At 43.8% G+C, this 22796-nt stretch overlaps 1 protein-coding gene across 1 annotated transcript; it reads left to right on the forward strand.

Moving 5' to 3' along the window:
• Positions 1 to 707: 707 nt before the first annotated feature.
• CTSC (cathepsin C) lies at positions 708 to 21643 on the forward strand. The gene is made up of 7 exons (XM_075742494.1): positions 708 to 945; positions 2125 to 2270; positions 12851 to 13017; positions 13450 to 13605; positions 15204 to 15319; positions 19631 to 19762; positions 20479 to 21643. The coding sequence occupies exons 1-7, from the start codon at positions 780 to 782 to the stop codon at positions 20979 to 20981; spliced, it is 1386 nt and encodes a 461-aa protein (XP_075598609.1). The 5' UTR covers positions 708 to 779; the 3' UTR covers positions 20982 to 21643.
• Positions 21644 to 22796: the final 1153 nt, after the last annotated feature.

Raw genomic sequence — 22796 nt, forward strand, 5'->3', positions numbered from 1 at the left:
TCGGTGGAGACATCTCTACTCTTCCACAGCGCCAGTCCTCTGCAGTTTGGTTTCTGGATGAGCAAGATTTTGCATGTCACTAAAGCTTCCCCCTTCCGGGGTGATTTCCCGCTAAACCCGCGGTGGACAAGAGGTCTCATCCCCCACAGCTGCAGGTGGCACCAGGGCCCAAGGCCGGTGGCCTGCCCCTTCACTGGGGACCTCTCCGAGTGCAGAGGCCTGGGGCTGGGCAGCGGGGCAGGGCCCCGAGAAAGCGGCTGCCCTTCGGGGGAAGGATACTCTGGGGGGGCAGATGGGCTTTGGGGAAAGAGGATGCCCTTCGGGAAGGAGGACTCCTTTTGTAGAGAAGGACACCTTTTGGGGTGGGGGATGCCTTTATGTTTGGAGGGTGCCCTTTGTGGGGGAGGATGTCCGTCGGGGAGGACGGTGAGGACGCCCTTCTGGAAGGACACCCTCTGGGGAGAAGGGTGTCCTGGCCAGCTGGGTGAGGACCCCTCCCCTGCTCACCGCCCTGGGGGGCACACCGCCTTCCACAGCGGGGAGCCTGCACCACCTCTGCCGGAGCTGGGACGTACAGACACACGGACACACACCGCCCTTCCGCCGGCCCACAGCCCAGCCCAGGACCCCCAGCGGGGGCAAATGCAGAGGCCCGGCCCCTCCCGGCGCACCGCGGCCGTCCCGGGGCGGTCCTGGGCCCGGGGGCGGGGGGAGGAGGGGAGGCCGCGGCGCCCGGGCCCATTTCAGCGGCGGCAGAGGCAGGCGGCGGGAGCGGCGCCATGGCTGGGCGGGCGCTGTGGGCCGCGGCGCTGGTGCTGCTGGCGGTGCTGCCCGAGGCGCTGCGGGCCGACACGCCGGCCAACTGCTCCTTCGCCGACCTGCTGGGTGCCTGGGAGCTTCGCGTCTGGCGGGGCGGCGGCCGCCACGGCAACTGCTCCCAGGCGGGTGAGACCGCGGCGGCCCGGCCCCTGTCCAGTCCCCCTTCCCCGGGGACCGCGGAGTCCCGGGGTCGGCCCGACCTCGCTGCGGGGGGGTGGGTCCCCGTGAGGCTGAGGGAGGAGGGGGGCGCATGCGGGGGCGGGGGGGAGTAGCGGATGCTCCGTGCCATGAGGCCCTAAAACCGAAACCGGCGGCGGGGAAGCAGCTGCCTGGCTCGGCCGTAGCGGCCCCCCACACCTGCGGGTCGGACCCGTGCTGCCGGCTGCCGTGCGGGGCTCCCTGCCGGGCTTAGGGCAGAAAAAAGTTAATTTGAATTAAGGAGCTTGAAACACTCGGGTTAGACTGGCTCTGGGTGATCATTGTGGGAAGCCCTGTTACTCTTCCATCTTAGTTTTTTGGGGTGGTTTTTTTATTTGTTTCGATTTGGACTCAACTAGGCCTCTGCATGAGTCATGCCTGTTCACTATCACCCTCACAGCCCACAGGTACCTTCCTTCAGCTCAGACCGGCCTGAAAGTGGCAATTCCCAGCGGCAAAGTGGCTTCTGGGTGACACCTGCCCAGCTTCTGGGAGGCCGCTGGCTGCGAGAACTTGCTGCCTAGGGAGCTGGATAGCATCAGGGAAAGACAAATACCACTTCCCTTGAGAGGATAATAGTACTGAGGAGTTATTTAATTATTGTATGTCAGCTATTTAAAAAATAGTAGATACTTTGTGTTTCTGTAAATCGTCTGCTTTTTGATGAGATGAGGCAAGTGGCAGGTCAGAGCAGCGGAGGTGAGGCCAGTGGTGTAAGTAAGGTGAGGTGGCCGATACCTCATCCCAGGTGAGGGGAAGGTTTGTCATTGCAGGTACAGTGCCTGAGTGATACAGCTGCCAACTCCTGTGTGGCTGTATAGCAAGTTATGTTTAAATAAGATGATGTCTCCCGGTAGCAGCTGTTTGGTGCTACTGCTGTTGCTAATTAAATGTGCAAATACTGTCTAGCAGTGGAAGAAATGAGCATGTAGACCCACTGACAGGTTAGTGAAGCCTCTGAAGTTGTTTGCTTGATGCCTTTTTGCAGAAGAGTGTTTCAACAAGTCTGTTTTAGCGTCCTTTGGAATAAAGTAAATGTTACAACATTCTTTGTACTAATTTTTTATTTTTATCTCTTCCACGCAATAATGTTTGTATTTCTTGTAGGGCCTGTGGAACGAAAGGTGCTTGTGAATCTTCAGAAGTTAGATGTGGCTCAGGATAACCTGGGCAACTATGGTTTCTTCACTTTGATTTACAATCAAGGCTTTGAAATTGTGATAAACGACTACAAGTGGTTTGCCTTTTTTAAGGTGAGTTAACTTGGTGTGTTCTGCATCACTGACTCTTGCTGAAATGGTCTCTAATTAGGCTTCTGTTTAGTCTCCAAGTGCCACAGTAGGGCAGTTGAGACGCTTGGTTGTCTTTAGCTCTAAGGTTTGCCTGACTTTTTTTGTTTTAACATAAGGGAACAGTTACCAGTGGTTGGGTAGGGAGCAGAGAGGGGAAAGAGGTATTTATATTCCACGCTGGGCATTATCTGAAAAATCTGTTACAAATCCTGCTGCTTTCCCTTCTGGGCATGCTTAAAGCAGTTGAAGGTCTTCATGAAGCTCACTCTCCCTGTAGTCTGGAATCTTTTTTTTCAGCTTTCTTCCTGATAGCATAGACCCAAGTGAAATAGCAAACATCATTACTTTTATCTGTCCTTAACAATATTCTCAAATGTATGAAAACTTTAGAAAGGCCATCTGTTTTCCTTGCTGAAGGATTTTGGGGATCTTCTAAGTTTTATTCCAGAATACTACTTTAAGGAATCTTTCTGTTGCCTATAAATGGTATTTCGGAGTAATACTATTATTTCTAATCCCTCTCCAGTCCCTGTTAATGACTTCAGATGAAGCTGAAAACAGTGCTGGCAGGCAGGGGGTAGACAGGAGAAAACCCACTTGCTAAGGAGCACTCTGCTGCTGTCCTGATTGAGGGGCATTATGAATCTGGAGGGTGGCTTGAAGCAATCTGCAAGATGACTTTGCTACCTGGGAGACACATGTTTTGTGTAACAAGACCGCTCAGTTGGTGAGTGCAGCCCTTGGCAGGAGCAGTGAACATGTTTCTTGGTTTCAGGAAGTGTGATCTTGTGTCTGGCTTCAGATGAGCCATCAGTAAACACACAGGCTTTGTCCAAGGGTAAAATCTCTGAACCTTGGCTAATAGTAAGGAGGGTGAAGAATTGACTCTTGTTTTTAAATTGTCTTTCTGGGAGCCATTGTAGATGGCTTGTTTTACAGCAGCTATTTTTGAGTTCAGTGTTTTCAGATGTTAACAAAAGGGAGTCGTCCACTCTTCTAGGAGAACTGTAATCCTTACTGAATAGAGAAGATGTATGAGGCTCTGATTTAATGCCAGTTGGAGCTCACTTAAGTTAAGGAAAAGGGCCATGTGGGTTGTTTTACAAGACTAATGGTGAAGTTGTCTATATGCTCTTTGTTGTAGGTTAACCCCAGTAGGCAGCTAAGCACCACGTTTGCTCATTCCACCCCCACAGTGGGATGGGGGAGAGAATCGAAAGGGTAAAAGTGCTGCAAAAACTCATGGATTGACATGAAGGTACTTTAATAGCTAAATCAAGAGCTGTGTACGCAAGCAAAGTGAAATAAGGAATTCATTCATTGCTTCCCACCAGCAGGCAGGTGTTTAGCCATTTCCAGGAAAGTAGGGCTTCATGATGTTTAACTGTTACTTAGGAAGGCAGACACCGTAATTCTGAATGTTCCCCTTTTCTCTTTCTTTCCCCGGCTTTTATTGCTGAGCATGATGTTGTATGGTATGGAATATCCCTTTGGTCATTGGGGCCAGCTGTACTGGCCGTGTCCCCTCCCAATTCCTTGTGCACCCCCAGCCTACTTGCTGGTGGGGTGAGGAACAGATGAGGTCTTGATGCTGTGTAAGCACTGCTCAGCAATAGCTAAAACATCACTGTGTTATCAACTCTCTTTTCATCACAAATCCACAACATGGTACTATAAGAGCTACTATAAATAAAATTAACTATCTGCTAAAACTAGTGCACTCTTGTAATTGTACATTTTTGAAATAAGAATGCTTCTGCATAAGACAGGGTCCTATACTTGAGCAAAACATTCTCTCATCTCTATCATCGAATCATAGAATATCCTGAGTTGGAAGGGACCCATAAGGATCATCAAGTCCAACTCCTGGCTCCTCACAGGACCAGCCGAATCAGAGCATATGACTGAGAGCATTGTCCAGATGCTTCTGAACTCAGTCAAGCTCGGTGCTGTGACCGCTTCCCTGGGGAGCCTGTTCCAGTGCCTGACCACCCTATCCATGAAGAACCTTTTCCTGATATCCAACCTAAACCTCCCCTGTCGCAGCTTCGTTTCGTTCCCTCGGGTTCTACCACTGGTCACCAGAGGGAGGAGATCAGTGCCTGCCCCTTCACTCCCTCTCGTGAGGAAGCTGCAGGCCGTGATGAGGTCTCCCCTCAGTCTCCTCTTCTCTAGGCTGAACAAACCAAGGGACTTCAGCCTCTCCTCATACGTCTTCCCCTCTAGACCCTTTACCATCTTTGTTGCCCTCCTTTGGACACTCTCCAATAGTTTATGTCCTTTTTGTACTGTGGTGCCCAAAACCGCATGCAGTACTCGAAGTAACGCCTCACCAGCGCAGTGTGGAGTGGTTCAATCACTTCCTAGACTGGCTAGCAATGCTGTGCTTGATGCACCCCAGGATACAGTTGGCCTTCCTGGCAGCCTGGGCACACTGTTCACTCATATTCAACTTGATGTCGACTGAGTCCCTTTCAGCATGGCTGGTCTCCAGCATCTCATCACCCAGCCTGTGTGTATAGCCAGGGTTGCCCCTTCCCAGGTGCAGAATCTGGCACTGTGTAAGGTGGTGACACTAAATAGCCATGATGTGCACTCCTCTTAGTTTTGGCAGGTGATACAGCAAAAGCTACAGACACAGACGGGTACTGTAACCAAGCAGAATGACTCAGACTTCTCAGGCAGGGGCACCTCTGTGAGCTTCCCTATGGTGGGAGGGCCTGCCTCAAAAGTGGCAGGAATTGCTGCCTCCCTGAGGACAGTGGAGCACAGTATGTTGTAGTATTGTCCATGAACTTGGGCTTGAGGGGTCATTTCTGGCAGGTGGAACTCAGCAGTCATTGCTGGCCTTGGTGGACTCATCTGAGGAGAAATATAGTTGAACTAGCAGACTGGGAATCCTCAGGCTGGTATTTTACACTGAAATGCAGAGTTGCTTTACAAGCCAGTATGGTGAGGAGTTGAAACAAGTGTTGGTTATCAAACTAATTATTGAATGTGAGGAATTTAATCATAGAAACAGTGAGTGGCCTGCTCTGGAATGTAAATGGAGCTGTTAAGGCACCAGTTTGGAGACAGTCGAGTCACTGAAGGCTCTACTGCTGCTATCTATACCTTGTGAAATACATCCCTGGAAGATGAGCACTAAGTCAAGTGCGTGATAAGTGCTGATCTCATGTATTCCTCTATATTTATGAAAATGTAAATGCATTGATTTGCAAGAGTACTCTTAAACAATATACCAAAACTGTGTTACAGAATAATGTAGGCTGGAAGGAACTTATGGAGGTGATCTGATCCAACTTGCTGCTCAAAACAAAATAAGTTGAATATACACCTGAGCAGTAGCAATGCATAATACCTTGCATTTCACGATTATGAATGAATCTGTCTTAGCATGTTGTAGGCAAATGGATTAATTGTTAGTTTTGCAGTTCCTTTTGGTATTGAGAAATAGCAAGCTTGTTTGGTGCATTGTTCAGTAGTAGGGAATCTATCAGCAAGACATACTTAACTTAAAGGCTTCTTTCCTTAAACATAGAGAGGATTAGAGCCCAATTCAGTTATCCTCTCTAATTTTGCTGCTGTAAAGGAAACAACAGATTACCAAGATGCAAGTATAATGGCCAAGAAGCACGAGGAAATAATGCAGCACTTGGTAAATGCATTTTTTGCTGCAGACAGCTAGTTGACTTTGTTAGGCAACAACTTGCAGTGCTGTCTGTCTGCAAAACTGTTATTTCACAATTGTCAGTGGGGACTTGGGGGGAAGAAGTGGTTCCTTACAAACTGCTTGACTGTGTGACATATTTAAATATGTGTATCTGTTTACTTTTAATCCAGTAAATATTGCATTACCTGTGAAACGGAATTACAAAATATCTAGTCCTGATATAAACAAAAAAATGGTTTTTTTCTATCAAATGCAGCTAATGCTCGTTTAGGACCATCCTCTTCTACTGTCGCCCCCCCCCCCCCCTTCTAGGGGACAACTAATATATTCCACTCAATGCATGCTTCAGAGGTTTTGAAGAATGATTGCTTGTTGTTTAAAATACTACTACCATTTGCACCTGATGTAATGTAAACATAGCAGACTTCATTTACTTAGTGTTGGTCATAATCTAGAACCTCCTGGAGTAAAATAGGGTAAACTAGAATGCGTATTGGTGAGGGCTTTCCCTCCCTGGAAATGCAGCAAGAGGAAAGCATAAAAGCAATCTCTTAAAATACTGCTTAGCTGTTCTCACTATTGAGAATATGTAAAGTCGTTAGACAAAAGTCCCTTTGGGATTCATGGAAAGGAAGAATTATCTTTGCTGGAAGTCTCTTGCTTTACAGCAAGAAGGTACAGAACTAATATATTTAATATGGAGTAATTTGCTGTTGTTTTTACTAGGTAAACTTACTTAGTTTGACTCGAATAACCTTCCAATGTGAACGCTGTTCTGGAGTTACTGCTTGATTGTGGAATAACTTTTTGGTTCATGGAGCAGTTTGTGGTACTGGAGCAGCATAACACAGAAAGCCTTGCACATCTTCTGTGGGTTTGGGCTTGTCAGGAAAGTATTCATTGCTTAAAGGCCACTCATAAATTTCAAGTTCTGTTTATGTTGCACTAAAGTTAAATTATGTGGCTTAAACACCATCATGGTGACAGGGCAGATAAAGCACCCTGATTTACCTACTATGATGCTTTAACACTTTCCTTGTGTTCTGCCATTGAACAGAGAGGATGGAGTTGCTAGGCAAAATGAAGAGCAGTATTTAAGCCAATACAGTACTTCATGTGTTTCAAGTGTAGAAGTGCAACTGGTGCTAATTGAACTTGCAGTATATTTTTGCTTACTGTTAAAGAATGAAGCTATTAATTATTAATGAGAATGCTGTGGGCTTGTCTAAATGGTGACTTTATCAGAGCTACTCTACTGTGTGGATAAAGACACAGCCTGTTTGATGGTGATACATGTTTCAGTGAGTTTTTAATAGCCTTTTGTTCATGTGGCTTGCTAAACAGACACCCACTAAAATTTTCGTAGGCCTCACTGCCTTTACAAGTTATTTGTTCTTTTACCTGGGGGCTTTGGGGAAATGGCTTTCTACACCAAAGGAGTCAATTGGGTGAGCTTATTGGTGTATTTTTTCCTCAGTTTGCTTTAATAGCTCAAGTAAATAAGCTCTAACAGTGTTTTATTTCTAACTATTGTTGTACATAGACTTGTCCCTCAAGGCTTGCCAGGTTAAATGCAACATCCTACATTGGTGCATTCTGCTTCTCTCAAGTCATAGTTACTTTGCCTGGTGTTTGCAGCACAAAATAACTTCTTTATTCATGGGAATGTGCTTGTTTCTTATTCAATGGGTGCTGCTGAAATGTCCCTATACTGAACTTGGATGTGAAGTTAGCGTACTGACTCTTGGCAGAAGCTTGAGCATGTGCTTCTGCTGGATGATATAAAGATTCTGTAGGGCTATGCAAGATATAAGGCTTTAAGGATTTTTTTAAGGGATGGCTAAAGAAATAGGGACAGCATAACACACAAAGCTAGAGCGAGGCTGGAAGAAAACTTGAGGCTAAATTTGAGCAAGAAACAGTAGTTTTTTCATATTAAAACATTAGCACTACTTCAGGGAAAAAAAAAAGAAATAGATTATAGAATATTCCACTACTCAAGTTACTAATCTTTTCCATCTGTCTTGGTGACATCTTTGTCACATCTTTTCCGCTCTTCCCCCAACGCCCCCAAATTTGGTTAAAACCAAGGACTTCCTTTCTGAAATAACCAGCCTAGACAAGTAGTTAATGTTTACATTTCAGAATATTAAAAAAAATAAATCTGAGTGCAGTTTATTCCATGTTGCTAAAATAGAAGTGTTAAGTTGCTAATGCTTTTTAATCATCCTGCAAATCAGTGGAAAGTTAACTTCTAACCTAGCTTAGTTGGGCTTACTTAACTGGCAGCGTGCAACTGCTGCTTCCCTAACGTCTACATCTGAAAGCATAAATCTCTGAATTGCAGAATGTTCCCTAGAGGAAAGAAGATGCATCTGTAGTTGATATTTCCTTGAATTTTATATTGAGTAGCAAGATGTAATGGTTTGTTCTGATAATCTTATCTTCTGTATTTTTTACAGTAAAGCATTTGCAAGTCTGCAATCCTGTTCTAATTAAGAATATGCTTAAATGCATAGACACAGTTGTAAATTTGATGACAAATGAGTGGTAAGTCTTTTCACCAGGCTTAATGTATAGAGTAGTCCTGCCTTCTGGGACTCGAGTTGGCTTATTGCCTGAACATTGCTGAAATGGAGAACAATAGGTGTAAAAGAGGATGGGATGGCAGCCTCTGTATGTAGCACTGCTGACTCCCTGTTAAAATGCCGTGTCCAATAGGGTCTTCATCCTTTCTTGCTTTCCTTTTAGATAAAGAACTTAAAGCTTTAAACAATTACTTTTTATTTTTTTACTAGGACTAGAACTGAACTTACAATTAGATTTTCATGATGACCAACACAGGAAAGACTTTACTTAAAAGTATACTGTACCAAAAAGTTTACCTAGCTTCAGGTATCTAATAGCAAGCCTTGAAATTTAGGTACATGAAGCCTTTTAACATTAATGCTGGAGTTGGGCTAAATTCTGGCATGAGTTGTCAGACTTGGGAAAAATAAGCATTTGAAATAGAATTAAAGCTCAGTGTTTTCAAACCTCAGAATTTGAACTGTGACTATTGTTTAGGTACCTTTCTACAGGAGTTGTTCCAGATTGGTCAGATCGCTGGATATAGTTTACTTAATGCTGGAGATGTGAGCATTGGCTGATGAAATTATGACGTGGCATCGCTACAGCGGTCTTTAACTTAAAAATGGAAACCATTTAAGTCTGCGGAGGAAATGCATGCAGCAGTTGCTGCTGATCACAGCTGTGTGGCTGTTGTCCTCCATGAAGGATGCTGTTCTGTGATGGCTTCCACAGATGTGCTGAATACTGTGCCGGCAGCTTCAGTTGAGTCTGGTGTTTTAATTTGTATTCACCTAGGTCAGTGGTTGTTTGTGCAGCAGTACCGCACTGAACTGGTGCAACCGAAGTTAGTCATGCCCCGGTATGACTGTTGGTTGGGCAGGCATAGTCATAATAGGTCCTGTGAAACTGGTACAGTCAGATTTGCTGTATCTAGTCTGTCAGAGCCCTTCTCTGGTCACAGTAAGAAATGCTGCATGTGGTTTTAGCAATGAAATACTGATTTGATGGTGTAGCTTCTGGAGTAAGCAGTGGATGTCGTTGTCATGGCACTGATGACTTTGCTATCCCATTTTATTGCCTCTAACATTGACCCATTGGGGAGTTAGCTAGCCTGTAGAAATTAAGCATAAGTATTGGGGTTTTTAAATGTTTCTCAGCCATTTCTCTGTATCGGTGGCTGTCAATTAAGTTGGGGGGGGAGACCTTATGGGTATATTTTCATTTCCTAGCTGAAAATGGCTCTTGGATTTCAAAATCCCTTTATCCAGATGTCGCTAATGGGCTATGGTCTGAGAGTCTCCATGTCCCCTTTTTAAAGCCAGTTCAGTAGTACTGGCTTTGGTCTGCCAGTCTACAAAAAGGTAGCTGCAGAGGACTTGAATTGCTTGATTTTAAGCAAGCACAAATACAGGCTGGGTGGAGAATTAATTGAGAGCAGCCCTGAGGAGAAGGACTTGGGTGTGGTGGTGGATGAGAAGCTCAATGTCAGCTGGCAGTGTGCGCTTGCAGCCTGGAAAGCCAACTGTACCCCAGGCTGCATTAAAAGCAGCGTGACCAGCAGGTCAAGGGAGGGGATTTGGCCCCTCTACTCTACTCTCATGAGACCCCACTTGGAGTACTGCGTCCAGCTCTGGGGTCCTCAGTACAAAACAGACATTGAGCTGTTGGAGAGAGTCCAGAAGAGGGCCATGAGGATGATCAGAGGGCTGGAGCACCTCTCCTGTGAGGACAGGCTGAGAGAGTTGGGGTTGTTCAGCCTGGAGAAGAGAAGGCTCTGGGGAGACCTTAGAGTAGCCTTCCAGTACCTGAAGGGGCCTACAGGAAATCTGGAGAGGGACTGTTTACAAGGGCATGGAGTGACAGGACAAGGGGTAATGGCTTTAAACTCAAAGGTAGATTTAGGTTAGATATTAGAAAGAAATTCTTCCCTGTGAGGGTGGTGAGACACTGGACCAGGTTGCCCAGAGAGGTTGTGGATGCCCCATCCCTGGAAGTGTTCAAGGCCAGGTTGGATGGGGCTTTGGGCAACCTGGTCTACTGGAGGGTGTCCCTGCCCATGGCAGGGGGTTGGAACTAGATGATCTTTGAGGTCCCTTCCAAGAGACACCATTCTGTGATTCTACACAGACTGTCTGAAATTGGCTTTTGTCTCTTGTTTATCTTGAAGCATTGCCACTGCCTGTCCTCTTATGCCTTTCTTAGTTTTGCTGCTATGTTTGAATTAAAAGAACAGCATAAGAAACTTGCTAAATTTACTTTCCTGACAGAGAAGTTGCACAAATGTTGTGAATACTATTCTGGTTATCTACATATTTAAAAAAGCAATAAAATTAACATTCAGGAAAAGAAGAGGGATTTCTCAGAGGAAAAAAAAAAGTTGTTTTAATTTGCTAGTTAGCAGATAAGTCATTGCCTTTTTTTCGTGAAGATAAGCCCCAAATCTGTAACCCAATGTAACTCTCATGCTAGGCAGGATCTGCATCTGATGGTTGTGGGAGGCAGGTCTGTTCCTTGAGTATTCTTCGAGTATTCAGATTGAAGGCCCGTACTTACCAGGAATGGTTGTGCTTGATCTTGTTTTAATCTGCGGCAGCTTTTATGTAGAAAAGACAGGTAAGTATTAATTTACACTATTGTGTAGAGCCAAATAAAGCTCTCACAGTAACTTACTGATGTCAAGTCAGTCAGCAAGTTGTTTTAGGAAGTGTCTGGATTACTAGCAATGCTGTTGGGAAGAGGGTATTTCTCGAAAGTCATCTCTGGCCCTTACCCTTGGTATTTGGCCAAATGTAGTTATTTCTCATATTGCATAAACTTGCACAGTAAGTTAGGATGAATAAAACAAGGTAACAGCTCAGCCTTCTGGTGCCCCCTTCCTGCTCTGGTCAGCAGACATGCTTGCCTTGCTAGACAAACAAGGGCGTAGATGTGATGCCTCTCCAACCTCCGCACTGGGAACAAAGCAAATTCCCATTGTTGTAAAACAGAGGATTAATCTTTAATTTTATCCCTCTGATTGATAGATTTAATTATTTCACTGTGTGTTCTCTTTCAGTTTCCCCGTAGAGCCTTGACATAGTCACAAATCTCCCAGTCTCTTTATTTACTTTATTTTCCATCTTCAGGCATTTCCATCACTGTAAGCCACCACCTTCTTCAGTGAAGAGGCTGAGCAAGCACCTTGTTGAAGTATAGCTACAAAATCCCAGTATCATTGTACATGTGCAACTCGAATGGGATGGGATTTAATAAAGTATTCTTGGACTAGGAAACTGTGATTTCATTTAAGTGATGTGTGTGTGATTAGAAGAGTCAAGTTAAAGCTTCTGTTGCATGGGGTTTTCAGGCTTCTGTATAGCTTAATACAAAACAGACTTTGACCTTAAGAGATGAGTAAGGATTGATTTTTTTTTTTTTCTTCTTTTTTCCCTGGGACATTCTACTGTCAAAGAATTGGTAATCTAGGGAGTTTATGCAGCTGGGCAAAGTGTTAGTGCTAACTGTTGTACGAAGACACATTTTATTGAATAGATTAACTTATACTCCTCTTTAGTGGTAAAATGAAGACTTGTGTGGCTGAATAAGGAAGTATTAGGAGTTGGGACTTGAGGCTTTAGTAAGACTCCCCTCACCACCAACTTCAGATGAGTTGGTCTCAATGGATCATCATTTCTTATTGTCTCATTTTGATTGTTCAGGTGAAAATATATCTTCATGCTCTTCCACCACAGCTCTAACTTAAAGCAGTTGCAGGAAGTCTCATCTTCAGTTCTGACTTTAAAACAGAAATGCTGTTTTCCCTGGGAGGTTACTGGGTGAGAAACTTGCCATACTCCTTGTGTTTACTTTTCAAGCTGCTGTGAGTCAGTTTCTCAAACTTTTGCAGCAGTCCAGGGTTAGTTTGACTAGTCACCTATTTGGTGCAGTAAACCACAGGGCCTTGAAGAGAAGGATAAGTACAAGGAGTGGTTTTTCATTTTGCCTAGAAAGTAACTGTTAAACCCAAACAATTAGCACTGATCAGTTGATACTGATACTAATGCATGCTTTGTTGCTAAAAGTGCAAGTCACAATTTGTTTGTCTTCCTCTAGCAATTCCATAAAGATCAGCTTCTTTTATCTGCTTAACCTTTTCTTGATGCTTCTTTGTTTTGAATCAAATATGATGCTGGTTGATCTGGAATATACATTTGGCCATTTCCTCTGAAACGTGGGCAAGAAGCAGCTGGGTGGTAGGGACTGCTGGTATGTTAACAAATGTATCTGCTCAACACAAGCATATCTCTTCATGTTACAGTACAAAAAGGAAGGCCAGAATGTAACCAGCTACTGTAATGAGACTCTACCAGGATGGGTACATGATGTACTTGGCCACAATTGGGCTTGTTTCATTGGACAGAAGGTTTCTTCATCTCCCTCAGATGTTCACATAAATGAGCTACCTCTCCAGAAGCCCAGAGGAGGGTAAGCAACAGAGAAGTGACCTTTTACTGGAATAAAAAAAGTTTGGTAACTGTGCTTCATGTTTCAGCTAAAACCATATATACCAATTCTGTTACTGAGGGCAAGGTAATGCCAGTGATAATGTTGGGAATAAACTTGAATGCACAAAAACAGAGGAGGGTGTGCCTGTCACATCACACAATTTCTCCTTCAGTCTGTGATGAAGCCCAATTACAAAACTGGCATGTCTAAAGAAGGTGATTATATCCTTCTAGTTAGTCTGTCTCACATTTCAGAAACCTTGCCTTGATCCAATAATTGCATGTTTCTTTATCAGTATCCACCAGAAGACATTTCCAGAGTTAGTCTTTTCCATATTCAGTTTAAAGAACAGCTTTACTTTTCAATCCCAGTCCTTTTCTTACTGTTTTATTTGGTTGCTTTTGTTTGCAGACTTTCAAGCAGACGTTATGTGCACAACTTTGACTTTGTAAATGCTATCAATGCTCACCAGAAGTCCTGGAGAGCAACAAGATACAAGGAGTATGAGCACTTTGCCCTGGACGAACTAACCAGAAGAGCTGGAGGTCTCTATTCCAGAGCTCCAAGGTACTAAGGCCTCTTGCTTTGCCATAAACCCCACTGTTGTAAAGAATCTGCTTGATTTGTCCTGGCTCTTCCTAGCTGTGTTTTGGCTTGTAGATCAAGTGTTTAATCAAGTTTCAAGGTCTTCCAGCTTATTTTCATGGAGTGCCAACATATTTTTGCATTTGAATGATTATTCTGAGCATCTGTTGTCTCAAGCAGTTAAGACAAATAGGGTCATCTACCCTTTATTCTTGCCCAGTAACTCGCTGCAGAATTCATATATGCAGGGAAGAAGTGGGAACAGTCTCAGTTGTCATCTCACTCTCCTGTCTACCCATCAGCTATAGCTGGGAGTTTCTGCTTGTCAGTCTTCCTGGTTCTGCTAGTTCATAATTGCAATTAAGAAGCAGTGAACAGCATTCTGGTATTAAACATGAATAATAAAGATTTTCTGAGGGAATTTCCTGGTTATTGATTTGCTATGCCTACAACCAGGGTCCTCTAACAGGAGTAGAGTGTCTTGGTGAAGAAGTATGAACTAGTCCTGAGAGTGCCTTCCACATGGCAGAGAGTGGTAATGGGGATGGATGCGAGGTCCTCTATGTTAATTTGAGAACTAGAGTTCTTTAGTTCTTTGATCTGAAGGTTTCCTTATCTACAGCTGGTTTACTTTCTTTGTATTTTTGCTTTTTCCACTTCGATATTGCTGTGGGTAGTAATGCTATTTACAATTGCCACAGTTTGGAAAAGTATGTTTGTAGAAGGTCCTTCTATACAATAAAAAATTTGATACATGGGAGTATCATGTAGTTTATCACTGTTTCATCCTGTAGAAATAAGTCACCTTGTAGATGGTCATAAATACAGTAACCTATTTGGAAGCTCTTTTGCTCCATGCAGTGCCTTGACAGTGGTTTGTTGGCCCTCTCATGCTTTCAGAACAGGCTCCAGTGCAGTGTTTGTGAATGGCACTTGATGCATGACTTCTGGGACAAACGTCAATTTATGTGAAAGCTGAATGCAGGAAGCTTTTGGCATGCTGATACATGAGCATCACTTGGCTGCAAGTGGTAGATGAGGACAAGTGACATTCAATACTTCTTCAACAGTCACAGTAAAAACTTGCTCCAGGGAAGTCTCTGTGGCAAGTGGCGCTGTAGTTATTGAAGTGTTGATGTGAAGCCATGTCTTTGTCTGCAGCTAAACAGTCTGTAGTTGCTGGTGGTGCATGCTGCCAAGGCGAGGTGCCTGCTGCAGTCAGATATTCTACATACCTGGTGATGGCGGAGGTGTAAAATAGCTGTTGCAGTGCTGCGTTGCTACGGTCACTGAGAGTTACCTCAGCACTTCAGATTGGTTCAAAAGTATTTGACCTTACCAAATATCCTTGTGGATAGTTCATAATACAGTTCTCCCATGGAGGGATTTGTGTAGGTCTTGCATCCTGCTGAAACTAGTCGCTTGAGACTGACACCCACTCAGCTTAGATACAGATTATTGGAAATTGCTTAGCATAAAGTAAGTGCAACTAGTAGAAGCCAGAAGATAACCGAGCATTATGTGATTGCTTCCTTGCCTAGAGTGTGATATGTTACTCAGAAGCATTTTCTCCTCTTTAGACTGAAGCCTGCACCTCTAACACCTGAGTTACTCAAAAAAGTTTCAAGCTTGCCAGAATCCTGGGACTGGAGAAACGTCAATGGTGTCAATTATGTCAGCCCTGTTCGGAATCAAGGTAAAAAAAAACAAAACCCAACATTGTGCCAAAATAGAAGGGGGTACTGGCTTATCCAAGCAGCAGTGTCTCTTGCTGAAGTGAAAGCCAGTTACCACAGTGCCCTGCATAAAGACAGCTGTCAGGTTTTGTCCAAACAGTCTCAGTCATGGTTTTCTGCACGCTGACAGAACTGATGTACATTTAATTTGTTCCCTAATTCCTGCTGATGGCAAATTATCATGCAGCTTTACTGAATAAACCCATGAAAATTGTTTATACTGCCTCCAAATCTTACCACTCCAGTAACTTTAGGAATTACTTAAATGGCTAGTTGCAAGATGAGGTATCAGTCACTATGAAAAGTGTGGACACTGATGAATATAGAATACTTGGAAAAACTGCCTTTTTTCTTTGCCCCTGTGATAGGGAAATACTTAGCTCAAAGTAGACTTAAAAGGATACCATTCTGCTATATGCTTACTCTATAAGGGAGTGCTTTTTTTATAGCACTGTGGTGCGAGATACCTGAATTAGATGATTACATACTGGAGGCCAGGAGTGGACTCAGTTAATGTGTCCCTTCCCTGCTCCACCGCTTCCAAACAAACTTGCATCTGCTGGTAGCTATCTGGTTGCAACTTTGAGGGGAAGGGTACATAACATTAGCATAGTGTGTGTGGGGGATCACTTAAATCACTGGTCCCTCATTTTTGGCTTGGTTCTTCTGGTACCTGAAGAAGCATAGGAAGGCTTGTGGAAGAAAGATGGCGATAGGAAATGATACAGTCCAATGTAGGTGTGAGTCCTGTACTTTCTGCTGGTGTGGGCTGTGAATATCCCAAGGGCTCTTAACTTCCATACAGTTGAATACTTGGTCTTAAACTTACCCTTTCTCCATTGTGTTGCTTTAAGGTTTCTCTAAATAAGAAATAGTCTGCTGCTTCCAATAACAAAGTTGCCTACACTGTTCCTGTAGTCTGGGAATCCATGCTGAGTATGCTAAATGTCTGTGGAATATGCATACTGTTCCATTAAATAAGAATTTTAGCTTTCAGAAAAAAACCCCCACCCAAAACAAAACCTCTAAAAGATGACCTTGTGCAAACTAGTACTGACATACAAATTAAGTCTTGCTTATGATAGCTTCTATGATTTTCTGACGCACTGGATATCAATGCTTTATTAAAATCATGGTATTAGAAAGTCTTAATTACATATCATTAAGATTATTAGATGACTAATTGGAAAATGCCATGGGGGAGAAGGTTGCAAGCAGTAAGATGCAAGGTGTCTGGCACATGCAGAAAAAGTTATATGAATTACAAGATCATGGCTTCCAGATATCACATGATTGTGGAGTCACTGCTCTTTACCTCAAGAGAAAAAAATACAGCATTTGAAGTGGAGAGAATTAAAAGGGACATGTGCATTCTCTGTAGAATACTTTCAGACATGGCAGGCTTCATGCAACTGCAGTTGTCTTGGACTGTAATATTTACTGCCAGCATGTTGGCATCCCTGCTATAGAGAAGAAAGCAAATGTTGAGTTCTCAGGTTGTTTATAGGGTAGTAACTGTATCTTTGAGCCAAGAGAGGTGTCATCTTTGAAGATAGCCCTGTCATTGGGACACCCTCCAGTAGACCAGGTTGCCCAAAGCCCCATCCAACCTGGCCTTGAACACTTCCAGGGAGGGGGCATCCACAACCTCTCTGGGCAACCTGGTCCAGTGTCTCACCACCCTCACAGGGAAGAATTTCTTTCTAATATCTAATCTAAATCTACGCTTCTTCAGCTTAAAACCATTGCCCCATGTCCTATCACTCCATGCCCTTGTAAACAGTCCCTCTCCAGATTTGTTGTAGGCCCCTTCAGGTACTGGAAGGCTGCTCTAAGGTCTCCCCAGAGCCTTCTCTTCTCCAGGCTGAACAACCCCAACTCTCTCAGCCTGTCCTCATAGGAGAGGTGCTCCAGCCCTCTAATCATCCTCATGGCCCTCTTCTGGACTCTCTCCAACAGCTCCATGTCTTTCTTGTACTGGGGACCCCAGAGCTGGATGCACTACTGCAGGTGGGATCTCACGAGAGTGGAGTAGAGGGGCAGAATCCCCTCCCTCGACCTGCTGGTCACACTTCTTTTGGTGCAGCCCAGGACACAGTTGGCTTTCTGGGCTGCAAGCGACCATTGCCAGCTTATGTTGAGCTTCTTGTCCACCAACACTCCCAAGTCCTTCTCAGGGCTGCACTCAATCCATTCTCCACCCAGCCTGTAGTTGTGCTTGGGATTGCCTCAACCCATGTGCAGGACCTTGCACTTGTCCTTGCTGAACTTCATGAGGTTCGCATGGCCCACCTCTCCAGCCTGTCAAGGTCCCTCTGGATGGCATCCCTTCCCTCCAGCGCATCAACTGCACCACACAGCTTGGTGTCATCAGCAAACTTGCTAAGAGTGCGCTCTATCCCACTGTTCATGTTGGTGACAAAGGTGTTAAATAGCACCAGTCCCAATACCAGCCCCTGAGGAACACCACTCATCACTGTTCTCCACTTTGACATCAAGCCATTGACCATCGAGCCATTGACTCTTTGAGTGCGACCATCCAGCCAATTCATTATCCACCGAGTGGTCCATCCATCAAATCCATGTCTCTCCATTTAGAGTCAAGGATGTTGAGCAGGACAGTCAAACGCTTTGCACAAGTTCACGTAGAGTATGTCAGTTGCTCTTCCCTTGTCCATCAATGCTGTAATCCCATTACAGGAGGCAACCAGATTTGTAAGGCATGATTTGTCCTTAGTGAAGCCATGTTGGCTGACACCAATCACCTCATTATTTTCCATGTGCTTTAGCATAGTTTCCGGGAGGATCTGATCCATGATCTTGCTGGGCACAGAGGTGAGAGTGCCCTTTGCAGTATAGTGAGGGTAATCTAATGTGGCTGAAGCTTTAGTTGACTCTGGAAAATAATCTGTGGGAAGTCTCAGGAAAAGCAACTACTCTTGCAGCTGTGGTGGCTCTCTGCTGGTACAGTGTGGTTGTCATGCTATAGGCTTCACAAATACCATTGTGAAAGGAAGGAAATTTAGTAACCACCCCAACAGACTTCAGACTGAAATGGTTGCGTTAATTGTATTTTTTTTACTTTTTTGCACACAAAATGCAACAAAAGTGTTCTGCAGCATGGGCCATCTCAGATGCTGTGACTGTACAATGAGTGGGAGGCACCTTTCACTGCTTTGGTTTGCCCTGCTGGGCAAAGACGGTTCATGTTCAGGCTGATTTTGCCACCTCTCTTCAGAGATATGTCTAACTGAGTGAAGGTGCTATTTCACGAAGTCTCGCTTTTGTAGTAGCTTTGCTTTTATACACCTACACAGTTCAGGAGAAAGTATTTTGTTTTGTTCCTCAAGCCTCCTTCCTTTTCATAGCTCTGCAATATTTGACTTTTCCTCCTGTCAGGAAACAAAAGGAAACCTGGCACCTTGGTGGCAATCAATAGATAAAATAGGACCTCATCCAAGTAATTGTCCTTCCCTGTGATGCTTGTCATTCCACTTCCAAAGGCTTTTAATGTGTTACAGGAAACTCCTAGGGAGTGAATAAGCCTAAAACTAGAAGCAACACTAAGTTTTGATGCAAAAGTAAGGAGACTTAACTCTCCGCCAGGAAACAGAAGGGAAATTAAGGTGCTTCTGAAAAGCCAGAGTACAATTGCATGCCCTTGGGAAGTAAGGGGAGCTGGGATGAATCCACTGTATCAAACCTGCTATTTATATCACTAGACTCTCAAAAGGCAGTTATTTTAGGGGGGTAGCTCTAGAGGCAGAATATTTTTTTCAACTGGAAATTACAGCATTAAATCAATTGATAAATTGAACAAATCTAGAACAATACTGTCAGCATTCATTTGAAAAAGTTCATTGCCCCTTAGCATATGTGCTTCTTAAAGGGCTGTAGTCTGAGGCAGCAGGTTATGAGCCTTCTCAGCCCTGCTAATGTGTTCCCTGTAGGTTCATTCTGAGGGAGTACCATAACTCTTAAATGATGCTACTAGAAAACACTGAAGAGCAATACATTGTCTGTTATTCTTGAATAAGCTCAGTGTTCCTTCACAAGTTGTTAGAACTTTTGTTCTAATTTGTTCGTTCTTTTGAATTTCATGCTTAAAAACTAAACACATATTTAAAGTTTTTGCTCTATTGGTGTTAAACTTCTAATCACTGGTAGGTTTTGACTGTTTTCAGTGGACTTTAGCAATAGTTGTACCTGAATGCAGGTGACTTGCCTTGTTACTGACTGCTCTTGGTGGTTCCTTTTTCTCCTCTCCTCAGGCTCGTGTGGCAGCTGTTACGCGTTTTCCTCCATGGGCATGCTGGAAGCAAGAATACGTATCCTCACAAACAACACTCAGAAACCGATCCTTAGTCCCCAGCAGGTTGTGTCTTGCAGCCAGTATTCTCAGGGTAAGTGAACAGGTGTAAACAAAGATAACTTCTGGTAATGATAACGCTGCAGAAGGGGAATGTATATTAAAAACTTCCATGCCTTCCCCATCACCCATGATTTAGTTTTTTCATAAAGTATCTGGCAGGCTATACTCTTATAGTACTTTTTTTGGAAAGATTGTAGAAAATATTCCAGAGTTGTCAGCCCACCTTACTTGGGTGGGACTGAACCAGGTGTAGGTGGCCTTCTGCTCAAGATGTTATTGGATTTTAGGTAGATCTGCCTGGGAGATGGGGAATATCTAAGGAGAAGGGCTAAAAATTGCAATGCGTGCCTAGAAAAAGTGGAAGCAAATATCCTCCCAAAAGCATGTTCAGATGGAGGAGGAGCATGCATGGAGGGGGAGATGGGTAAAAACAATGACTAAAGCTTTCTAAAGGACAGTATCCATGTTAGGACAGGTCTTTTTACTGCATGTGACTAACGGCTCTTCCAGGGAGTGTCCAGAGCAATTGGATGCGAAGGTGGTCTATGCATTATTGTTCCCACTGATGTGAATTTTGTTTTCTGTGTTTCAGAAAGCTAGCTATAGCTAACTGGAGTATTAGGATTATGTGGTCCACCGCGCTTTGTGTTCAATACTGTATCTAAAAGCATTCCAAAAGATTTGAGTAGGAGAGTCTCTCACCTCAAATAATTCTCCAAGGGAATAAGCAGATATTTTTCTGTTTAGGTTGCGATGGTGGCTTCCCATACCTCATTGCTGGAAAGTATGTCCAAGACTTTGGCGTGGTGGAAGAGGACTGCTTCCCTTACACAGCCCAAGATTCTCCATGCACTTTCAAGCGCAGCTGTTACCACTACTACACTTCTGAGTACCACTATGTTGGTGGTTTCTATGGAGGCTGCAATGAAGCCCTGATGAAACTTGAGCTTGTTCTGCATGGGCCAATGGCTGTTGCCTTTGAGGTTTATAATGATTTCATGCTTTATAAAGAGGGGATCTACCATCACACTGGGCTGCAGGATGACTTCAATCCTTTTGAATTGACCAATCATGCTGTCTTGCTGGTGGGCTATGGTACAGACCCAGAAAGTGGTGAGAAGTTCTGGATTGTGAAGAACAGCTGGGGCACCTCATGGGGAGAAGATGGTTACTTCAGAATCCGCCGTGGCACTGATGAATGTGCAATTGAAAGCATTGCAGTGGCTGCAACTCCTATTCCAAAATTATAAATGCAGTGGTCCTCATCCATCCAGTGCCTTGTCCCCTGCCTGCCGTAAGAACACACTGATTGTTAGAAACTGCAGGTAAAATCTGTTCCCTAGCTTAAACAAGGGAGCTTTGATGAAATTATCCAGAATAAAGAGTTTCCCTAAGTGAGAGGATGAACACTGATAGCTCTGCTCTGTGGACTGAAGGCTTCCTCTCTAGTCTGACAGTAGATCTAGAATGTGATGGCTGTTTTGGTAGCAGTGGTGATGGTTATGCATCACTGGATATACATCTTCAGTCACCAATTGCATTTTCTTCTGTGGACAATCTTGAACTTCAGATCTCAAAGGGAAATGTGTGCTATGATAATCTGTAACTACTTTAAAAGGACACTGTAGTGCCTTACTTCTCAGAAATCAGGAAGTCACTGCAATTTAGAACATAAGTGTGTATTGGGGAGGGAATGGGCAATTACACTGATTAAAAGGAGATTTTTAAAGCTTTAAGTGTCCTGCAAAAACTGCATGTCAAACCCTTATGGCAATAAAAATCAATTCTACATTTCAAGCTGTTACTAAATGTTCTAAATGTTCCAGTTCTGGATTTTATTGCTGTGCTTTGCAATTGATCATCTCAGAGTTCAATAAAAATTACCCCACTCCAAGTTGGAGTTTGTACTTGTGGAAGTAGTTGGTTCTTTATTTCAGTGACCTGTCTGAAGTTTTAAACTTCCTGTCAAGAACTTTACTTCAGCAGGATCTAAACAAATGGGGAAGGAAGATCAAAATGGAGAGAAACTAGGAATCATCCAGCTGAGGCCAAGATTCTCACAGCAGCCTCAAGCAAGGTTGTCCAGGAGTCTGGTAGTCCTTGCTGCAGATATGGGACAATTCAGTGAGTAAATTGGGTAATGCCCCAGTAATCCTGTCTAAATTCTCTGTTAGTTTTTTTTCCTTTCAAATACACAAGGTAGTAAAATAGAGTTTGGGGGGTGGAGGGCAGATTGCAACACTTGGAATTAACCATTTCTTTCTAGATGAAGCTCAGCTCCAACACAGCACTTGTTAATGCGGCACTGGTCTGAGCTGTTCCTCACATGAGTAAATAGGAGTGGCTTAGAGGCAAGTCTCAGTCTCATGGGTAGAAGATTACTTCTTTGGTAATCTTCTGTTAAAATAATGTGTGACCAAAGTAGCTAATATATTTGTATACAAAATACAGTCTCATGAGGTTTTTCTAGGGTGTAGGGAAAACTAAAATGCAGAAAAATGGAATGGGTTTAATCAAAATATCCCACTTACCTTAGAAGGGAAAACTCCCATTTACTTAAGTAGCAGAATTTCACAAGAACTACTGAACTAGTTTGCTCAAATTGAGGGGCAGGGGAAGAATAGTACCATGGTTTTGGCTTGCCTTTTTTGAACCCCCTGCCAAAAAATATCAAACCATGTTTGGAAATTTAGAACTTGTGTTTCAGTAGAATTTGAACAAGAACTTCTGCAATATCTTATATTGTGCATTGGATTGTTTTAGCTGAGGCGATTGGTGGGAGGGGAGAGCAGGGCATTTGGTCTTGCCCACTTGGATTATTTGGTGTTACTGCAAAAGAGTCCCATGGGGACTTAATCACCTGGTAGTAGCTGTAGTAGATCATGAAGATGTACAAGTCTCCCACGTGTCTCTCTGCATAAAATATTCAACCAAGCACACACCTTTTCTCCTGCGCTTCTCCCTCTTGTCCCCTTTCTTCTCCCATACCAGTGTTCTCTCTTGGGAGAACGTTACTGGGGTGAGAGAGGCAACACTGCTTTCCCCTCACAGCGTGCGCGTGGTTT

Source organism: Balearica regulorum, chromosome 1, assembly GCF_011004875.1.
Source record: "Balearica regulorum gibbericeps isolate bBalReg1 chromosome 1, bBalReg1.pri, whole genome shotgun sequence".
NCBI lineage: Eukaryota > Metazoa > Chordata > Aves > Gruiformes > Gruidae > Balearica > Balearica regulorum.